This window comes from Mustela nigripes, chromosome 2 (genome assembly GCF_022355385.1).
Source record: "Mustela nigripes isolate SB6536 chromosome 2, MUSNIG.SB6536, whole genome shotgun sequence".
In the NCBI taxonomy this organism is placed as follows: domain Eukaryota; kingdom Metazoa; phylum Chordata; class Mammalia; order Carnivora; family Mustelidae; genus Mustela; species Mustela nigripes.
This window is the reverse complement of record NC_081558.1, coordinates 15,894,906-15,914,534: the sequence shown is the minus strand read 5'-3', so window position 1 is coordinate 15,914,534 and position 19,629 is coordinate 15,894,906. Positions and strand designations below refer to the sequence as shown.

The 19,629-nt window shown below is 45.6% G+C and overlaps 1 protein-coding gene across 1 annotated transcript in view; it reads right to left on the bottom strand.

Moving 5' to 3' along the window:
• The window catches only part of LIMD1 (LIM domain containing 1), a 63,994-nt gene that overhangs the window by 7,284 nt on the left and 37,081 nt on the right, over nucleotides 1–19,629 (bottom strand). Inside the window, exons 3-4 of the mRNA XM_059389551.1 lie at nucleotides 4,797–4,864; nucleotides 3,844–3,906 (exon numbers count right to left, since the gene is read on the bottom strand). Of these exons, the coding sequence (XP_059245534.1) occupies nucleotides 3,844–3,906; nucleotides 4,797–4,864 (131 nt within the window). The remainder of the gene's footprint in view (nucleotides 1–3,843; nucleotides 3,907–4,796; nucleotides 4,865–19,629) is intronic.

Below are 19,629 nucleotides of genomic sequence, written 5' to 3'. Positions count from 1 at the left end.
GGCAGAGCGAGAACATCCCCAGGCGGCCTCCCCCCTGCCAAGCACGGAACCCTATGTGGGGCTCGATCCCAGGACCTCAATATCACGACCTGAGCAGAAATCAGGGGTCAGACACTTGACCAGCTGAGTCACTCAGGTACCCTGTTGCTGTTGTTTTTACACACAAAGTGGAGAAGTCCCACAAACCTTCTTCATCTTAGTGTCAGGTTGCGATGCCTGGAGAGGTAAGAAGCTGTCCTGGAACCAGGACAGAACCCAAGACATGCAGGGTAGGGGAGAGAAGATACTCGAGAAACATCTTTGGTGACATCAGCGAGTGACCAACTACCTCCCTGCAGAACGGAACTGCCTACCTCCAACCTGCTTGCTAGGTGACGTCACACTGGTTTCCTATTAAATCAGTGCCTCTCAAAGTGTGGTCCCCAGACCTGCAGGATCAGCATCACCTGGGAGCTTGTTTAAAAATGTGCATTCTTGGGCCCCATCCCTGATCTCCAGAATCGGAAGTGCTAGGGTCAAGGCCAGTGGTTGGTGTCTTCAAAAAAATGATTCCAGGGCATGCTAAAATTGCAGAACCACCAGTCTGAGTTTGTGCCAGTACATGGGACACCTGCAGGAAAGGTGCAGGCCTGCCAGCGCCCAAGGCCTGCTTCCCCTCAAGGCCTGCTTCCCCCCAAGGCCAATGCCACACGTCACATGCAGCAGCCACGGAGGCAAGCTGGCGGCTTCATGTGCTCTCCCAGCTTCCTCTGAGGACTCAGCTCTCCAGCTTCCTCGCTCCCTCGGGTGCGTCACTAACCTGTGAGGCCCCTCTTGCTCTGCAGTCAGCTGCCAAAATGGGCAAACAACATGCTGGGCTTCCAAAGTCCACATGGCAATGTGGACCTCGGAACGCATTTTGCTCCCCAGCAAACGCCATGTTGGCAGAAGAGACCCTGAAATGAACTTCACCCACAGTGTGCCTACGGCATGGCAGGACACTGAGGCCATTTTGCCACATGCTGACTCCCTGCGATAATTCTTTTTAATGTGGGGAAAATGCCCGGTTTCAACCTGTGCGCTCAGAACATTCCCCTGTACTAACCGGGGAGGTGGGGGCGACACAGCTAATTTGTATGAAGAACTGGACCACTGCCTGCTTTTCTTGGAGAACCAAGAATGGTGCCTGTGGGAGATCTTTTCCTGCAGTATAAAAAAGTCTTGGCAGCAGTTAAGGGTTCTTAAGGGTGTCACTACCAGACAGACGCTTGCTCAAAGTTTTCCAGTCCTAGGGGAGACCCGCAAGGATCCAGGTTCAACTCGGCATTATCCTCGTGGGCTAGAGATGGTCTCCAAAGCTTCATTCCTTCCCTTTCCGCCATGAGAGGCTGGTCCTCACTTCAAGAATTGGAGGACAGTCACCCCCTCACCGCTCTGCTGGGTACTGAGAGCGGCCTTGTGATCTTCTGTGATCTACAGAATGGGGACGAAATGATGTGGGGAGATTCTCGAGTCAAAGACTTAAGGAGTCTGGCAGCCTCCCTCCCTCTTTTGCTGTAGGAAGTTCAAGGTAGACGACTGAATGGGATCCCTGGTCACAGGGAGAAAGGCCTGGGAGGGAGAGGCCATCGTGGGCACTCAACTGGGACACCAGCCGAAAACCGCTGCATAGGAGACCCCAGACAATGTCACGCGGAACAGAAGAATCATCCCACTGACTTGTGACCGACAGAGTTCCACGAATCACCATAAAGAAGTCACAGCTGTTTTAAACGACTATGTCTTGGGCGGTGATGTACCATGAAGCAGGAGGTAACTGAACTACCATGAGGCCCCAAGTAGGCTTAGGATACCTGGAAATAAAAAGAGCGTATAATCGTGTTTGGACATTTGGACACTTTGGACTCGTATGCAGTGGGTTTGTCAGAAGGACTCTTAAATTGAGGACCAGTTCTGCCAAAGAACTGGATGCCTGTGGAGTCTGCCTGGCATCTGCGGAAGGTACGGGTGAGGGGGTGTGGCTCCTGCCTGCCTTGCCTGGGGGGGTGTGAGGAGGCCTTGGTTGCCAGTGAGGACTCTGCCCACCCGGGGCTAAGCTCCACCAGGGTGTATCCAGGAGTGGACAACAGCAGGTTCTCCTCATGAACAGGGCAGGCTCCAATTCACTGCTGTTTCACACACATTAGCAAGAAACCAGCGGAAATGAGTGTTGATGTCCAGCAACGATACTCATAGCAGCTTTATTCCTAGATAGCCTCAAACTGGCAACCGCCCAAATCCCCAGCAGCAGAACAGCAGATACAGAAACTGCTCTCGCTGTCCAGCAGAAGTCTACCCAGCAATGAAAATAAACCAACTACGGACGCAAGCCACAACATGGATGAACTTCAAGAACGCTTGCTAGGGGTGCCTGGGTGCCTCAGTTGGTTAAGCATCTGACTCTCAACTTTGGCTCAAGTCATGATCTCAGGGTCGTGAGTTTGAGCCCCACACGGGGTTCCACATTGGGCATGGAGCCTGCTTAAGATTCTCTCTCCCTCTCCGGCTGCCCCTGCCCGCCCCCTCAAAAAAACTACAAAGGGGCTCCTGGGTGGCTCAGTCAGTTAAGTGTCTGCCTGTGGCTCAGTTCATGATCTCAGGGTCCTCAGATCGAGCCCCACGTTAGGCTCCCTGCTTCTCCCTCTCCCTCTGTCGCTCCCCCTGCTTGTTTGCTCTCTCTCTTTCTCTGCCAAATAAATACACAAAATATTTAAACAACAACATTTTCTAAGTGAGAAAAGACAGACTCAAAGGACTCTATGCTATATCATTCCATTTATATGCAGTTCCAGGACCAGCAAAACCAACAGGGGCAATAGAGCTCAGAATAGAGAGTACCTTTGGAGGAGGGGTTCCGGACGGGGAGGAAGACAAGAAGGAAGTTTCTGGGGTGTGGCATATGGGAAATATCCACACTTTGACCTGGGTGGGGTTACATATGTGCGTATGCAAAACTTCATTCACTTGTACACTTAAGATGTACATCCTTTACTCTAGGAGTTGTTTCTCAAAAAAAAGGTGAAAGAAAAAAAATAGCAATGATTAACAATTCCCTTCTTCAGAATGGAATTAATGGGTCAGCTTAGAGAGGGATTTTATTTCTTTCCAACTAAAAGAATATTATATAATAATTTTCCTTGACCAGTTTATTGAAGAAACTCTTGAGGCCTGATCGCCAATGGTGAACAGTTTGATCCCTGAGACAGACTAAGTATTCAGCATTTGTTAACCTTACAACCTTACCCTATAAGGAGGCCAGGAAAGAAACACTGTCCCCACTGAAGAGATAAAGATACTGAGGCCCAAGACAAGCTCAAAGGGCTAGTGGCGGAGTGAGGAACAGGATGTATAAAACTTGCTCCTTGTTCGGGTGTCTCAGAACTAACGACAGGCCGGCATCTTAGGAACGGATCATCTTAAGAACGGATGGAGTCAGGCAGAACACGGGGCACCGACAACTCTGTTTATCTGACTTTTCGTACCGAACTCCAAAGGTGATGATGTTTGGGATTTGGCATCTCACCTGGGACACCACGGGGACACAGAAAATCAGAGGGAGGCCGGTGTGACCCAACACCCCCAGAGAAACGAGCATCATCAGAAACACAACACTGTGTGAACTACATGATTAAAGATGCTAACTCCAGTAAAAGCCAACAATATGGCTTCTTGTAGAGCAAGCAGCAGCCTTACGCAGGTCTTCTCTTAATAAAACCAGATGCAACCACAAATCAAGTTAGGAAACACAGTTTTCCACAGTTTCTATTTCTGTGACTGCCTTCCGCTCCCGCCATGCCGTCATCTCGTTCCGATGACCCTACTCACCATGTCCATGATTAGATGCCCACAAAGAAAACACCTGTCGGCAGACTGCTGGAACCCAGAGTACTACAGAGGAAAAAGAAAAGAAAGTTAAAGCCAGGCAGGACAGCTGACCCAGCCATGTGCCCAGTCACAAGGATGACAAGGAACTTAACAGAAAGAAGTGTCACTCTATACAGGAATCTGTTGTTTCCTAGAGGACAACACAGTTGTGTGATGAATCATAGAACAGCTTCTGCCACGAAGCCATTACACATACCAATACCACTCACCCGAACAAGAGCCGCATCTGGGCACCCACAACATGCCGGGCTCTGTGTAAGAGGCTATGCATAGAGAGGCTTTAGCCTCTAAGCCAGTGGTTCTCAAAGAAGAGTTCCCTGACATGACCTGGGAACTTGTAGGAAATGCAAATTCTTGGGGCACCTGGGTGGCTCAGTGGGTTAAGCCTCTGCCTTAGGCTCAGGTCATGATCACAGGGTCCTGGGATCGAGCCCCACATCTGGCTCTCAGCTCGGCGGGGAGACTGCTTCCCCCTCTCTCTCTCTTTGCCTGCTTCTCTGCCTACTTGTGATCTCTGTCTGCCAAATAAACAAATAAATAAAATCTTTAAAAAAAAAAAAGAAATACAAATTCTTGGGCTCCACCCAAAACTGAACCCCAGTCCGGAGGTTTAAGAGAGCGGTGGGGTAGGCAAATGGGCAGAACACAAGAGGACAGGCCAAGTGACCCTCAAGTCCCTTCCCAGTACATAATTCTGTGGCTTGTCATTTGCTTCGGGAACAAGGGCCACCCAGGGCATCTACTGAGGGAAAGTCAGGACCCCCTTCTCTGGCTGCGCTCAGCTTCCCTGCTGGCACCGGGGATCACAGACAGAAACCACCCTCTTCTGCCTGGCCCCTGCCCCTAATTCTGTTCAGGACTTCGAGCAGGGGAGGTTAGGGTAACAAACTCACCAGGAAGTCTTCCTCACAAAACACCTTGCCGTTGACAAAATAAAAGGCTTTTCCTCTCAGCTTCCGGCCTAAGGGAAAAACACAAAGGCAGAATGAAAAGAAGATGATGTGTGCGGTTTGAAAAAAGGAGAAAAGAAAGGCAAAGTGTGTTTAAATAGAAACAAACATGCACAAGATGCCAAGTGTCCCTAGGGGTGTGTGTGGTTACAGAAAGCTGCTGGCCGCCCCTGGCTCTGGGCAGGTGGAGGCGGGACGGCCGGGCCCCTGGCGGGTGGGTGTGGCCGAGGACACCAGCGCTGCCTTGGGAATCATCCTACGCCCCCTTCTCCCACTTCCTCTCCACTGAGAAAGAGCCCACTGAGACATCTGGTGGGAACGGGAAGGGGTGGGGTGGGCTGGGGTGCAGGGCAACAGTTTCGTGTGAGCTGTTTCCCACAGGTGTTTGGGATGTTACCGTTGACATGTGCTCCAGGGGACACTGGTGACAGCCTATCAGGAAAGTCCTAGAAATTGGTCAACTTTATTTCCTTTATTTTCATGTCTCTTTCCATCTCAACTATACAGAAAATACATATTGTTGGACAGATAATGATTTTTCTTGTTTTCCCCTGATCTAAACGGGGTGAGGAAGGGTGGGAAAAATTCAAGGCACCCCCCCGCTGCTTAGGTGTAACTTTCGTTTCCATAAAGCTAGGACACTGGCAAGACTAGCACAGTTTACCAATGCCCTTGATCCCTAATGAAAAAATACAGAAGGTCACATGTTCAAGGAGCATCTTTGTAGGAGACCCTGGGTCCATAACTCCGAGGCGTTCCCAGATCTAAGAACACTTCCAGCACCAGGCACACCACACGTGCAACAGACCGTGCAAGTTTCCAAAACTGAACGCCTTCTAAACTCTAGCGGAATCACACCCCTTGGAGCCAGGATCCGCGACATGAAACCAAGCTCACCAAATGTTGTGCAAACGCTAATGGGGCTCCAGGCAGAGAAACCACCTTGATTAAAGCACCGAGCACCCTTGCCTGGGACCCCCAGAGCCGGCCAAGAGCACAAGGCAACAGAGAAAAGCCGGTGACACAGACCTGCTGGGGCTTAGAGAGGGCCTGGAAAGGATCAGTCAGTGCAGAGGAAAAGCCACAAAAAAAGAAGTGTAACTACAAAAGCAAAAAGCTCCAGAGAGATTAAAGACCTTGAGTGTGAAAAACAAAAGTTATCATAAGAAAATGTGAGCAACGGTCTTTCTCCCATAAGATACAAAAGGCACACCTTATGAAGGTAAAGGTTGATCCACAGGACATCAAAAATCCAAACTCTGTTCAACATAAAACAACATATACAAAGTTCAGAAAATAAAACTGTTGAAAAGCCAAACGGTTCTGAGCAGGGAGGGAGAGGGAGCGGGTCAGAGGATGGCAAGTGGAGGTCGTGTGGCGAGAACAAGGAGCAAGGGAAGACAGAAAGAAGCCTGGAAGGACGCAGATTCTGGGGCTGACCCTCCACGCCCCTGCCCCTGCAGCCCCCTCCCCAGGAAGGCCCTGCCCTTCTCGGTGTCCTGCTTGTTGCTGGGAGACCCACTGCTATCTTGGTGTCTCCCCATCCCTCTGATCAGTTCCTATAGAACTTTCTCATATACGCTGCACTCCTTGAGGACAGAACGTTAACTTCAACTTGGCCTCATAGGAGGACGGCTTGGCCGTGGTCTGACTGCAGGCAATCAAGGGCAAGTTGGAGAAATAAAAAGGCAGGCAGGCCGGGGGCCAGAAGATGCTGCAATGCATGTACCAAGGCAGTAGTCATCGAAAACGTAAAGAACACCAAGCGCCCATCCGACCAAGATAACCCGACGGAAAAGCCGAGCGAAGGATAAGAAGTGAAAATGCAGAGAGAATCTGTTAAACTCTAGGCAGTAACCATTTTACAAGATGTTCAATCCTACCAGCAACCAGGATATGCAAATTAAAACCACAAGGAGATGCTGTCTCAGTGCCGGATGGACTAAAATCACTAAGCCTGGCAGTACCATGTCATGGTGAAGGTGGGGACAAGAAGAAATCTTTCCGGATCAGCACGATGGGAGTGGGAGTGTCGATCAGCACGAGTACCCTGGGAAGAATTCGGCAAGAGCCCAGAAAGCGGAAAACCTACATGCCCAGCACATACCCCTAGGGGTTCCCTTTGAGAAGATCTCACAATGCGCAGAAGGAGAAGCACATAGGGCTTCACTGTAGCATTGCAAAAATAACCTAGATACCCAGCAGCATCTTTAATGTTCATCCAAGTAGAAAAATTGAGAAATACATTGAGGGAGAATTTGGAGTTATAGTCAATGGATGCGATACCACACAGCAGTCAAAATGCATGAACTAAATTTGTATCTATCGTTGGGAACTGAACTGAACACACTGCTGTGCAAATAAGGAAAATTGCTCAATGATATATATGCTATAGGATAGTGTGTGTGTGTGTGTGTGTGTGTGTGTATACACACATTAAAATATATATACACACATTAAAAAATATATATATATACACACACATTAAATCATGAACAAACACATATGCACACACAAACTAGTGCTGTATATTTTTTATGTGATAACAGAAGAAAAACTGGGACTGGAAGGATCCATACACTGAATTCGTAACAGTTCCTGTCCTGGGGAAGGGGGAAATGGCATGTGGGAAGGGGAACCAGGACAATTCCAATTTATCTGTTATATTCTACTTCCTTTATCAGAAATAAGTCCAAAGGAGGACATATAAATGTCCGTGCATTCTGGGTGGCAGGTAAACAAAGGTTATTTCCTACTGTGCTTTCCTGGAGTTTTGAAACTATACACAAACACACACACACACACACCTTCTTTAGGTGAAATACTATAAGCCAAAGGCAAATGACAAACCAGAGAAAACATCACACTGTAGGACAAAAACAACTTAATTTGTCCTCATACGCGAGTAATTCAATTAACAGTCCATATAGAAAAATAAGCGAAGAGGGGCACCTGGGTGGCTCCGTCAGTTAAGTGTCTGCCTTTGGCTCAGGTCATGATCCCCAGGGTCCAGGGATTGAGCCCCCCGCCCCCCAACGAGCCCCATGTCCTGCTCCCTGCTCAGTGGGGAATCTGTTCCTCTCCCTCGGCCCCTCCCTCTCCCTGCTCATATTAGTAATCACACTGAAGACACTCCTTACTCTGTGAGGGAGAGCAGAAACTAGATAAGCTTATGAGAGAGAATTTGGTATCAAATATCAATAGGATTTAGAAAGTTCGGATTATTTTGACTGAAAAATTCCACTGCAGGAATTTATCCTAAGGAAATAATCAGAGTTGGATTGTGTAAAGGATCTTCACTTCAACATTATTTAAAACAGCTGAGGGATGCCTGGATGGCTCAATTGGTGAAGCATCAGACTCTTGAATTTGGCTCATGAACTCAGGTCATGACCTCAGGGTCGTGAGATCGAGCCCCACGTGGGACTCCACACTCAATGGGGAATCTGCTTGAGATTCTCCCTCTCCCTCTGTCCCTCCCTCTGCTTGTGCGCTCACACTCTCTCCCTAAATAAAACCTTCAAAAAACATTTAAAACATTAAAAAATAAAATAACTTTAAAAATGAGCATTAAGCAAATATGTAATTCCTATTAAATAAATAATAGCATTTATACTATTATTTATAGCCATAAAAAAAGGTTTTCAAAAAAAGACTTGATGACACAGAGAGATATTTAAAATACTTCAGAAGGTGGTATAAAGCCTATTTGTGTATGAGTACAGATATGGAAACGTGTTCACACACCTGTATGTTCACAAAATTATGTGTATGTTCATACACAGCAAATGCATACAAAATGTTAATAGTCATTATCTCTGAGTATAGAAAATGGGTGGTTTTTATTTTTTCCTGCAATGATTATATATTATTTTCATAACCTGAAACAAATTAAAATAGGATGAGGGAGTGTGGAAAGAACAATGGGGCATATGTTAGAAGTCTACAAGGCAAGCCTGTAGCTCTCCAAACTTTCTTTCCTGTCCTTCCTCAAAGTTAGTTACATTCACTTCTGGACGGTTCTAGAACCTTCACAAGCATTTCCTGACTGTGAAACTAGGGTGACAAGAAGGGGCACTTATAACTAAATGATTTCAAGGTTCATTGACAGAACCCCCCCCCCTTACAGCCATAGGAAGTTCATTTATAAAGATCTCACTTTCCCCTCGATAAAAAAAAAAATTCCAGCAAACTTAAAGTTGTACGCAGGAAAATGAGAACTAACTAGAGTAGCCTCTCCCATATTTTTGTTCCAATCAGGCACCTGGGTGAGAGCCTCCAGTCCCTCCCCCGGCAACCACGGGGACAGGAAGGACACAAATAGTCCACCACAAGGGAAAACAATGCCCAACACTGTCTGACCACAAGGAAAACCAAAGTCCAGCCTGGGGATGGGGCTGGCTTGTTTTGCTGCCCCCAGGTTGCGAGGGGAAAGGAGGCGAGGCTGCAGATCCCATAGCGGCCCCTGGAGAGAGCGAGGGGGCCGTCTGGAAACAGCACAGGGCTTCCTAGACAGAGATGCGGCTTCTGATCCAATGCAGAGAACACGCGGCTCTGGTTCCAGGAACGGAGTCCAGGAAGTTCCAAGGAATCTGAGCTGGGAATTAACTTTCTGTTTTAATAAAGGGCATGTCACCTCTGTTTCAGAGATTATAGAGAAGGGTTATTAAACCCGTCAAGGGCCAAGTGCTCTAGCGCCCTAAGAAAGACAAACAAGAGCTTTTTCATTTATAACATCAACAAACATTTCTTAAATGATCACAGCCATTTATGACGGTCCTCCTGGCATATTTCTGTAAGCTACTGATGAGAGTGTAAAATGATAAACTCTCCCTGGAGAGAAACTTTAAAAAGTGACTCGGTGCGGCTCTCCGGGACTTCGCTTAAGGAAAGACTCAGAAATGTGAATAGATATTTACTTAGGTCCACACCAGAAGCCTTAGGAGAAACGATTACGTAAAACAGAGTACATCAAAATGATGAGATATTATGCGGCCGTTTCAAGGACGGTTCAAGTACGTGTTTCAGTGAGACTGGCGAATGCTTATCCTAGAGATGGTTACGGTTACTCAAAACACATTAATAAATGAAAAATGCAAGTTGGGCAGCTGCACAATTCCATTTCAGGAACTTACGTACATACGCACACATGCTGATACGCCAATGAGAGAAAACTCTAGAATGCCGTATTCTGAAACTGACAGGGCTTGGCACTGGTAAGATGGTATTTTATCAGGAAACTGCACTGTCAATAGTGCTGTTTAAACTTATCCAGTATCACGCAGCTCTGGTAGGTTGTATTACAGGGAACTCCTCTGACTACTTTATATGTTTCGATATTTGACATTTTTTTTTCTACTATTAGGGACACCTGCAGATGGTATCAGAATTTCACTTTTTGCTTTCATACACTTACATTAACATTTTCTAGAATTATGTATTTAATAATTTGAAAAGCGATGCTTTTGTTTCTTAAAGATTTTTATTCGTTTATTTATTTTGAGAGAGGGAGTGCGCATGGGGGTGGGGAGGAGCAAAGGGTAAGGGAGAGGGAGGAGGGGGAAGAATCTCGAGAAGGCTCTGCCCGGAGCATAGAGCCCCAAATAGGGCTCTGCCCGGGGCTTGGTCCCACGACCCTGGAGACCAAGGTCGGAATGGAAACCAAGAGTCAGAGGCTCAACTGACTGAGCCACCTAGGTGCCCTCGGGAGTTTTTTGTTGTTGTTGTTTAAAGTAGGCTTCCCGCCCAACACCGGGTTTGAACTCACCCACCCTGAGATTGAGAGTCACATGCTCTACCAACTGAGCCAGGCAAGTGCCCCCAATACTTTAATTTTTTTAAAAGAAAACCCTTATGGGGTGCCTGGGTGGCTCAGTGGGTTAAAGCCTCTGCCTTTAGCTCAGGCCAAGATCGCAGGGTCCTGGGATAGAGCCCCGCATCGGGCTCTCTGCTCAGCGGGCAGCCTGCTTCCCCCACTCTCTGTGCCTACTTGTGATCTCTGTCTGTCAAATTAAAAAAATATATTTAAAAAAAAGAAATAAAACCCTTATGTAACAGTACAAAAATTAATAAAGCTAGATCTAAAAATTGTGTATTTCAACTGCGTAAAGAAGAAATTCAAAGAAAAAAAAAATCTGCCCAAGAGTGACAGTGCCTCTGGTGGACATACATGGTATCTGCATGCTTCGGGAGCAGGGGTGGGGAGGAGCCTTGTTTGCGGATTGTGTGCTTCTTGATACTTTCCTGCACTTCCCCAAACTTCTACCAAGGAGCAGGCAGGACTTTAATTGTCCTCTGAAAAACTGCCAAGCTGGCTAGTCAAATCCTGTCGCTGCTGATCCCCAGAGCTGAGAAGTCCCCTGTCCAGACCCTGGTGGCCAAGGGAATGGCTTCAAGGCTGCATCCGGTTTTTCTTTATTCTAAAATAATAATTATTATTGTTATATATAATAATAATTGTATATCATATTGGTATATAATATGTCATATTAATATTATATAAGCAGAAGTATCATATATTAATATATTATCTATTATATATAAATAATATAGAATATAGAATATATTTATATATAATATAGATTATCAATATAATATATACTATGCATATCAATAATTATTGTATATTATATTTTATATGACATTAATGTATTCATATAGAATATGATAATTATATGTTCATGTTATATATTAACATGTAATATATCAATATATTTATAGAATATAAATATCCCATATTATTATAATACTTATTATATAGATTAATAATTATGAATAATAAACATTATTCTTACTACTATTGAGGACTCCCCCATAGAGAAAGGGTGGGGCCTTAAGTATGCTCTGAACTCCACTTTTGACCTCAGTTTTAAAAGACTATCTAAAAAAAATAATAAAAAAAAAAGACTAAGTTGAGAAACTAGATCCCACAACCAATTTGTTTATATTTTATAAGTAGGAGAAAAAAATAAAACCCTAACATCCGTTGATTGCCTTGTAGGTTTCAAGTACCGTGTTTACAACTCTCATATATCAACAAGTCTAAAAACGTGTAATGTTATCACATGTTACTGCACCATCAGCCCTCCTTCCTGGCTTTGCCCCAGCCCACGCCTTTCACAGGCAAGTCCACGCATCATTCCCTGTCACTGCCGTAGGTTTTTGGTTCCTGTAAGTGGGGAAACTGCTCACCAAAGAATGAGGCAGAAATAAAACCCATCACTTGACAATATCACGAAGCAGTGCCCAGATGCGGGAATTAATTACCCTGCGAATCACTAGAAAGGACACCCCGGAAATGCTCCCACTTTCTGGGTTTCCCTTTCTCTTCCTAAAAACAGGACATTGATGGGAGGAACGTCACCTCCAGTTCGTACATTCTGAGGCTCAGAGTAGTAAGTGGGCAGGAGGGGAACCCAGTTAGTAGGCCCCTGAAGCCCACACCTGTCCTGCTGTGCCACGAGATCACCCACACAATTTAATGCCTGAGAGTACACACCTACACATGGAATCCACTTTTTCTCTTCCTACCAAGGAATCGAGAGAGGAATTTTCATTTTTTAACGTTTATTTATTTAAGCAATCTCTACACCCGATGTGAGACTCGAACTCACAACCCCGATAGATCAAGAGCCGTATGTTTCTACTGACTGAACGAGCCAGGCACCCAGAGGCTTCTGGTCTTTAAAAGCAGGAAATTAGGGGGCAAGTATTCTTCTGGCTGAATCATTCCAGGTCTGGCCAATGACACAGATGCTAACCTGGCAATTCCTGGAATCACTGAAACCATCCTGAAAGTTCCATGCCACTGCTCCATCCAGAACCCAAAAAGGTCTTCACTGACACACATACTAGTAGCCAACCACCACTAGGTGGCACCAAACCACAGCCCAAACCCACAGAGAACGCCAGGAGTGGAGGCAACTGGCTTAGATTATGTCACTCATTAACCCTCCAACAATGCCACCTTGCAGGGGAGGCACTTTAAGGACCGCATTATGCAAAAGCTAAATCCCTCAGGCACACTTGCCCACCGTGGCTATGAACTGGGATTTGAACCCAGCTCTCTGGCTAGAAGTCAGCACTCTTCCTATCACGTGATACCCTCTTTGTCCCCCAAGAACTCTCAGACTCAGGGTAGGGGGAGAAGGGGGATTTCCTGGCCTTCCCCATGAAGCACCTGCTGGGTTGGTTAAAACACAGACTGCTGAGCCCCATCCCCGGGGACCCTTGTAGGTCAGGAAGGGCCTGAGACCCTGTCCCTCCCACATGATGCTCAAGGGACTGGTCCAGGGACCACACTAAGATAGACAATGCCTCAGGCCAGTCTCTGAACCAGCATTTCCACTTGCCAAGATTTGTCTTGGTCAAACAGAAGTGTGAAGATCTGGACCATCCCTGAACAACAAGCAACCAACAGAATGGCGAGGGGGATGGCAGGTCGGTGCCCCGTCTTCATAATTCAGCCTCAGAATCATCCCACTTCTGGCAGGGGAATTCCTCACACCAGGAAACACGTAGTGATGTGCACCCCAAAAATATACCAAAAAACTGTTTTCCCAGAGCTTTAGAGCAGTCAAAGGTGCTCTTTATTTTCCAATCGCAACAAGTTTAGGAAATATTGACTAATAAATGCACAGACTCGTCAAAAGGCCACTTCCTATTGATGGTGGATATTTTATATTTGCCTTTGGGGACCCCTTCAGTTGAAAAGAACACTCTGGATGAAGCCAGTCTACCCCCATGAAGGAAAGGGTGGCCACAGTCACAGAGGTCACCAAGAGAAGTCGGCCACGTAACCTGACAAATAAAACTAAACAGGCCATTCTTGCCGTTCTCCCCTCCCTCCAGAAATAGGAACTACTTGTCCCTTCTGGAAAAGTAATCGGCCCTGAGCTGGAAGACTTCATCACAAATTTCAGTGTCTAAAATGCCTCCCCGGAAAGTAAAAAGGGAAGGTTTCCCTGGCCACAAGAGGAGTTCCTGAAAAAAGGAAGTAAAAATGAGCAACTGTTTATAGATTTTGTTTTTACTATACTGTCCCAAGAGGGTAACTTCTACCAGCGTTGTCCACTGCTTACCAATCATACGTGGCTATTCATATGTAAATCCAAGTTAATAAAAATCTTTAAAATGTGGAGTGCCTGGGGACTCAGTGGGTTAAGCCTCTGCCTTCGGCTCAGGTCATGATCCCAGGGTCCTGGGATCAAGCCCCGCATGGGGCTCCCTGCTCAACGGAGAGCCTGCTTCTCCCTCTTCCTGTGCTGCACCCCTGCTTGTACTCTCCCTTGGTCTGTCAAATAAATAAATAAAATCTTTAAAAAAATTAAAAAACGGTTAGAATTCAGTTCAAGTACTTGAACAAGAACATTTCAAAGTACCCCACGGCCACTTGTGATAGAGAGCAGCTAGGCACTGTTTGCTTTCTTGCACAGAATTCTACCTGATCTACCTCTTCAGCTTCCTCCAGAAGAGGTTAACTCTTAAAATGAACTAATACGGGCGCCTGGATGGCTCAGTGGGTTAAGCCGCTGCCTTCGGCTCAGGTCATGATCTCAGGGTCCTGGGATCGAGTCCCGCATCGGGCTCTCTGCTCAGCAGGGAACCTGCTTCCTCCTCTCTCTCTCTCTGCCTGCCTCTCTGCCTACTTGTGATCTCTCTCTCTGTCAAATAAAAAAATATATATATTAAAAAAAATGAACTAATACAAACCGACAGGAAAACCAACCAAATTGGCTCCGTGCGAATGAAACAGTGCACCTGGATTTCCCCAGACTGGGGCAGCCTCAGCGGACTGAGGAACAAGGTGGAAGATAGAAAGTAGAAAAGCAACGAGGGCTGCATCCTGGGCTTTGCCACTTCACAGAAACGAGAGGTTGGCCAGTCACCTGACCCTGTGGGTTCCTTGGTAGAGGATGTCGTGGAGAAGACAAAACTGGGGGGGTTCCAGTGGGGAGTCCAATGTGGTGTTGGCTCTTATTAAGTGTTAGCCTAAGTCACGGCTGCCAGGATCCTGTCAAAGACCTTCGTGTCCTACCTGAGCTAAAAATCTCATCCGCTCCCACCTCCTTCTCCCCAAACCCTCCAGGTCACTCCTTCCCTCTCAGTTTATCTGTGGTAAAGGGCTGGGTTTTTGTTTTTGTTTTTCAGCTCCATCAGCCAGACTTATTTTCTTGGAAACTACAATATTTTGAAAAACAAAACATAAAATCTAAGCAGCAGTCTACTCTCTCAAACTACGAATGTTGCTTAACGGTCTCAGTTTCTAGGCTTCTCTCCTTACTGGCCAGCACCGTCGGGGACGACACCACGAGAAGCGCCACTCCAAACTCCAGTTCTCTTCTCACTGGCTGCCCCCAGGTCTTTGTACATACGTTCAGTTTTACAAACCCACTCTCTTTTGGTTTTCCATTCCTACTACTCCAGGCCATTATCACCTGGATCCAAGAAGAGAACGCTACACAGAGATAAAAATCCTGGAGATCTGCTGAGAGTCTCCCTGCGTGTCCTGCAGGGCTTGGATCAACTCGTGCCTGTGAAGAGACTAATGAAGCCCAGGGGGAAAAGTCATCCACAAGGGCTGAAAATAGTGCCTATTCCCACCAGTCAGAGCGGGAAAACTCATAATCCACAGGGTTCCACTCAAGAAGGTTCTACCCTGAGTGAAGGATAATTGGCCCGGGATGGAGCTCTGCTGTGAAAAGATCACCATCTCCAAATAACTTAGCTGCCTCCTGGGACAAAGCTCAAGAAGATTTAAAGGAATACAAAGATATCCAGGACTCAGCGAAATGAAATCACAATGCCTGGCAGCTAATCGAAGATTACCAGGCATGCAAAAAGGCAGGAAGAGAGGATCCATAATGAAGAAAATAGTCAACCTAGGGAAATCAAGCCAGATGTGACACAAAGCTTAGAATCAGTAGGAAAAGAGATCCAAGTTATTGCTACTGTATGCCATATATCTAAGACAATAGAGGAAGATCTTTAAAAATGCCCAAGGGGCTGGTGTCAACGACTAGAGTATCAGAAAAGAAGAATACGCTGGATGGGAATGGGAGACTGCACACTGCAGGATAAAAGGCTAATAGATTTAAAGGCATCATAATAAAAACTGGCCACACCATGGCCAAAATGAAACAGAGAGGAAAAGAGTTTTAAGCATAAAGAGAACATACGGTAGTTGTGAGGCAGCTTCAGTGAGCTAAGATTTAATTTAAGGGGTGATTTGTTAAATGTAACAAAGAAGCAACAAAAGGGGTAACAAAGCCCCTGGGCGGTGGAGGGATGGGGGGAGGGGTGAAGGAAGGGTGTAGCAAAAAAAAAAAAAAAAAAAAAAAAGTGAAGAAATAGTGGCCAGAAATGTTTCAGATTTGACAAAGGTTATAAACTCACACATCCAGAAAGCTCCACACACCCTAATCACAGGAAACATAAAAAGGGTCCCAAGTGATATCATAATCAAATGTCTCAAAATCAACGATAGAAAACTTAACAGCAGCCCGAGGAAAAGGACACGTTACCTACAGAGAAACAGAGATAAAGAGGACATGAGATTTCTGATGGAAAACAATGGAACTACATCTTTAAAGAAGTGAAAGAAAAAACTGAAAAAACTGTCTAGAATTCTCTAGCTCCACAAAAATATCCTTTATTCTTTTGTAAAAAGATTTATTTAGGGACACGTGGGTGGCTCAGTTGGTTAAGCATCTGCCTTTGGCTCGTGTCATGATCCCTGGGGTCCTGGGACTGAGTCCCAAATCTGGCTCCTTGCTCAGCAGGGAACCTGTTTCTCCCTCTGCCTGCCGCTCCCCCTGCAGTATGCTCGCTCGCACGCACGTGCTCTATGATAAATAAAAATATTTTTGGAAAAAGAAAAATCTTTAAAATAAATAAATAAATAAAAATTTAAAAGACTTATTTATTTATTTGAGAGAGACAGCATACAAGGGAGGCGGAAGGGTCGAGGGAGGGAAGGGAGAGAAACTCTCAAGCAGATTCTGCACTGAGCAGGGAGCCCACATGGGGCTCAATCCCATGACCCACGGGATCATGACCTGAGCTGAAACCAAGGGTAAGATGAATTCAGACATATAAAAGCTGAAAGGATTCATCACCAGCAGATCTGCATTATAAAAAAAGGTTGAGGAAGGCCTTTAAGCAGAAGGAAAATGGTACCAGATGAAAATCTGGATCTAAACCAAGAAATGAAGACAACAGAAATTGCAATTGCCTGGGTAAATGAGATTTTTTGTCTTATTAGTTAAATCTCTTTAAAAGATAATTGACTAGAGGGCGCCTGGGTGGCTCAGTGGGTTAAGCCTCTGCCTTTGGCTCAGGTCATGATCCCAGGGTCCTAGGATCGAGTCCCACAACAGGCTCTCTGCTCAGCAGGGAGCCTGCTTCCCCTCTCTCTCTCTCTGCCTGCCTCTCTGCCTACTTGTGATCTTTCTCTCTCTGTCAAATAAATAAATAAAATCTTAAAAAAAAAAAAAAAGATAATTAACTAGAGCAATGGAAACAAACTGAGAGACCAGAAACAAACCCTAACATTTAGGGTTAATTAATTTTCAACACATTTGCCCAGACAGTCCAATGGAGAAAGACTAGTCTTTTCGACAAATGCTGCTGGGAAAACTTCAAATCCATGTGCGAAAGAAATTGGACCTCTACGCCAAACTGTATAAAAACCCACTTGGGGCGCCTGGGAGGCTCAGTGGGTTAAAGCTTCTGCCTTAGGCTCAGGTCATGATCTCAGGGTCCTGGGATCGAGCCCCACATCAGGCTCTCTGCTCAACAGGGAGCATGGTTCCCCTTCTCTCTCTGCTTGCCTCTCTGCCTACTTGTGATCTCTGTCTGTCAAATAAATAAATAAAATCTTTTTAAAAAATCCACTCAAAATGGATCAAAGACCTCAACTTAAGAGCTAAGACTATAACATTCAGAAGAAAATACAGGCGTTAGACTTTGTGACCTTGGGTTGGCAATGTTTTCTTTTCTCTCTCCTTTTTTTTTAAGATTTTGTTTATTTATTTGATGGAGCAAGAGAGCACAGCAGGGGAAGCACAGGCAGAGGCAGAGGGAGAAGTAGGCTCCCCGCTGAGCAGGGAGCCCGATGTAATTCGGGGCTCAATCCCAGGACCCTGGGGTCATGACCCGTGTCAAAAGCAGTCGCTTAATCAACTGAGCCACCCAGGTGCCCCTGGCAATGTTTTCTTATACAAAGTACCCAAAACACAAGAAATAAAAGAAAAAAAATAGATAAATCAGACTGCATCAAAATTTAATAATAGTAACATCAGGAAAGTGAAATGAGAGAAAATATTTGCAAGAGACTCATACGTAAAAAATATAAAAAATGTATTAAAACTCAATAATAAGAAGAGTTCAATAACCCAATAAAAAATGGGCAAAGGATCTGAATACACATTTCTCCAAATAAGACGTGCAAAGAAGCCCACGAAAGGAGGGTCAACATCATTAGTCATCAGGAAAATGCAAACCAAAACCACATTGAGATTCAACTTCACACCCACTAGGATGGTCAGAATCAAAAGGTCAGATAACACGAGTGTTGGCAAGGATGTGGGATCCTGACAGCCTCACACACAGCTGGTAGGAATGTAAAATGCTGTGGCTACTTTGCAAAACAGTTTCTCAAAAACTCAAACACAGAGCTACCGTGTGGCCCAGCCATTCTACTCAGATACATACACAAAGAGATGAAAACGTGTGTCCACACAAAAACATATCCAGGTGACCCCTGAATGACATGAGGGTTAGGGGCGCTGACCACCACCCCCATGCAGTTGGAAATCCACATATAACTTTGGACTCCCCCCAAAATTAACTACTGACAGCCTACTGTTGACCTTCTGAAAGGCTTACCAATAACTAAATAGTCGATGAACAAGTATTTTGTATTTTATATGTGTTATTTACTATATTCAAACAACAAAGGAAGCGACAGAAAAGAATGTTAAGAAAATCCTAAGAAAGAGGTCCCTGGGTGGCTCAGTGGGCTAAAGCCTCTGCCTTCGGCTCAGGTCATGATCCCAGGGCCTGGGATGGAGCCCCGCATCAGGCTCTCTGCTCAACAGGGAGCCTACTTCCCCCTCTCTCTCTACCTGTCTCTCTGTCTACTTGTGATCTCTATCTGGTAAATAAATAAAAATCTTTAAAAATTAAAAAATTAAAAAAAGAAAATCCTAAGGAAGACCCGTTCCCACTATGGTACTGTCAAAAATCCACATAAAAGTAGACCTTGTAGTTCAAACCTGCATTGCTCAAGGAGTGAAGGTACAATGTTCACAGCAGCATTATTTGTAACAGCCAGAAAGTTAGAAAAAAGTGCCTATCAACTGACAGATGGATAGATGATATGGGGTATATCCAGACAATGGAATATTATTCAGCCATAAAAAGACCCACGTTCTAATATGTGCTCCAACATGGGCGAACCAGGGGCGCCTTACACTAACTGAAAGGAGCCAGTTAGCACAGACCACACAGTATTGGGTTCCATTTCTACAAAACCTCCAGAATAGCAAATCTATGGGAGTAGAAAGCAGATCAGGGGTTGCTTAGGGCTGCAGAAGAGGGGAAGAATGGGGGTAAGGGCTAAAGGGTACATATGGGGAATGCCCAGCAGTACCCACAAAGTATGAAGGGCAGCAGGGGGTAAGTCAAGATCAATGCAACACTGGCCATGTAGGGGCAGACACAGACCTCTGCAAGCGGCTTCAATTTAACCATAGCTTCGGACACCACAAGATGG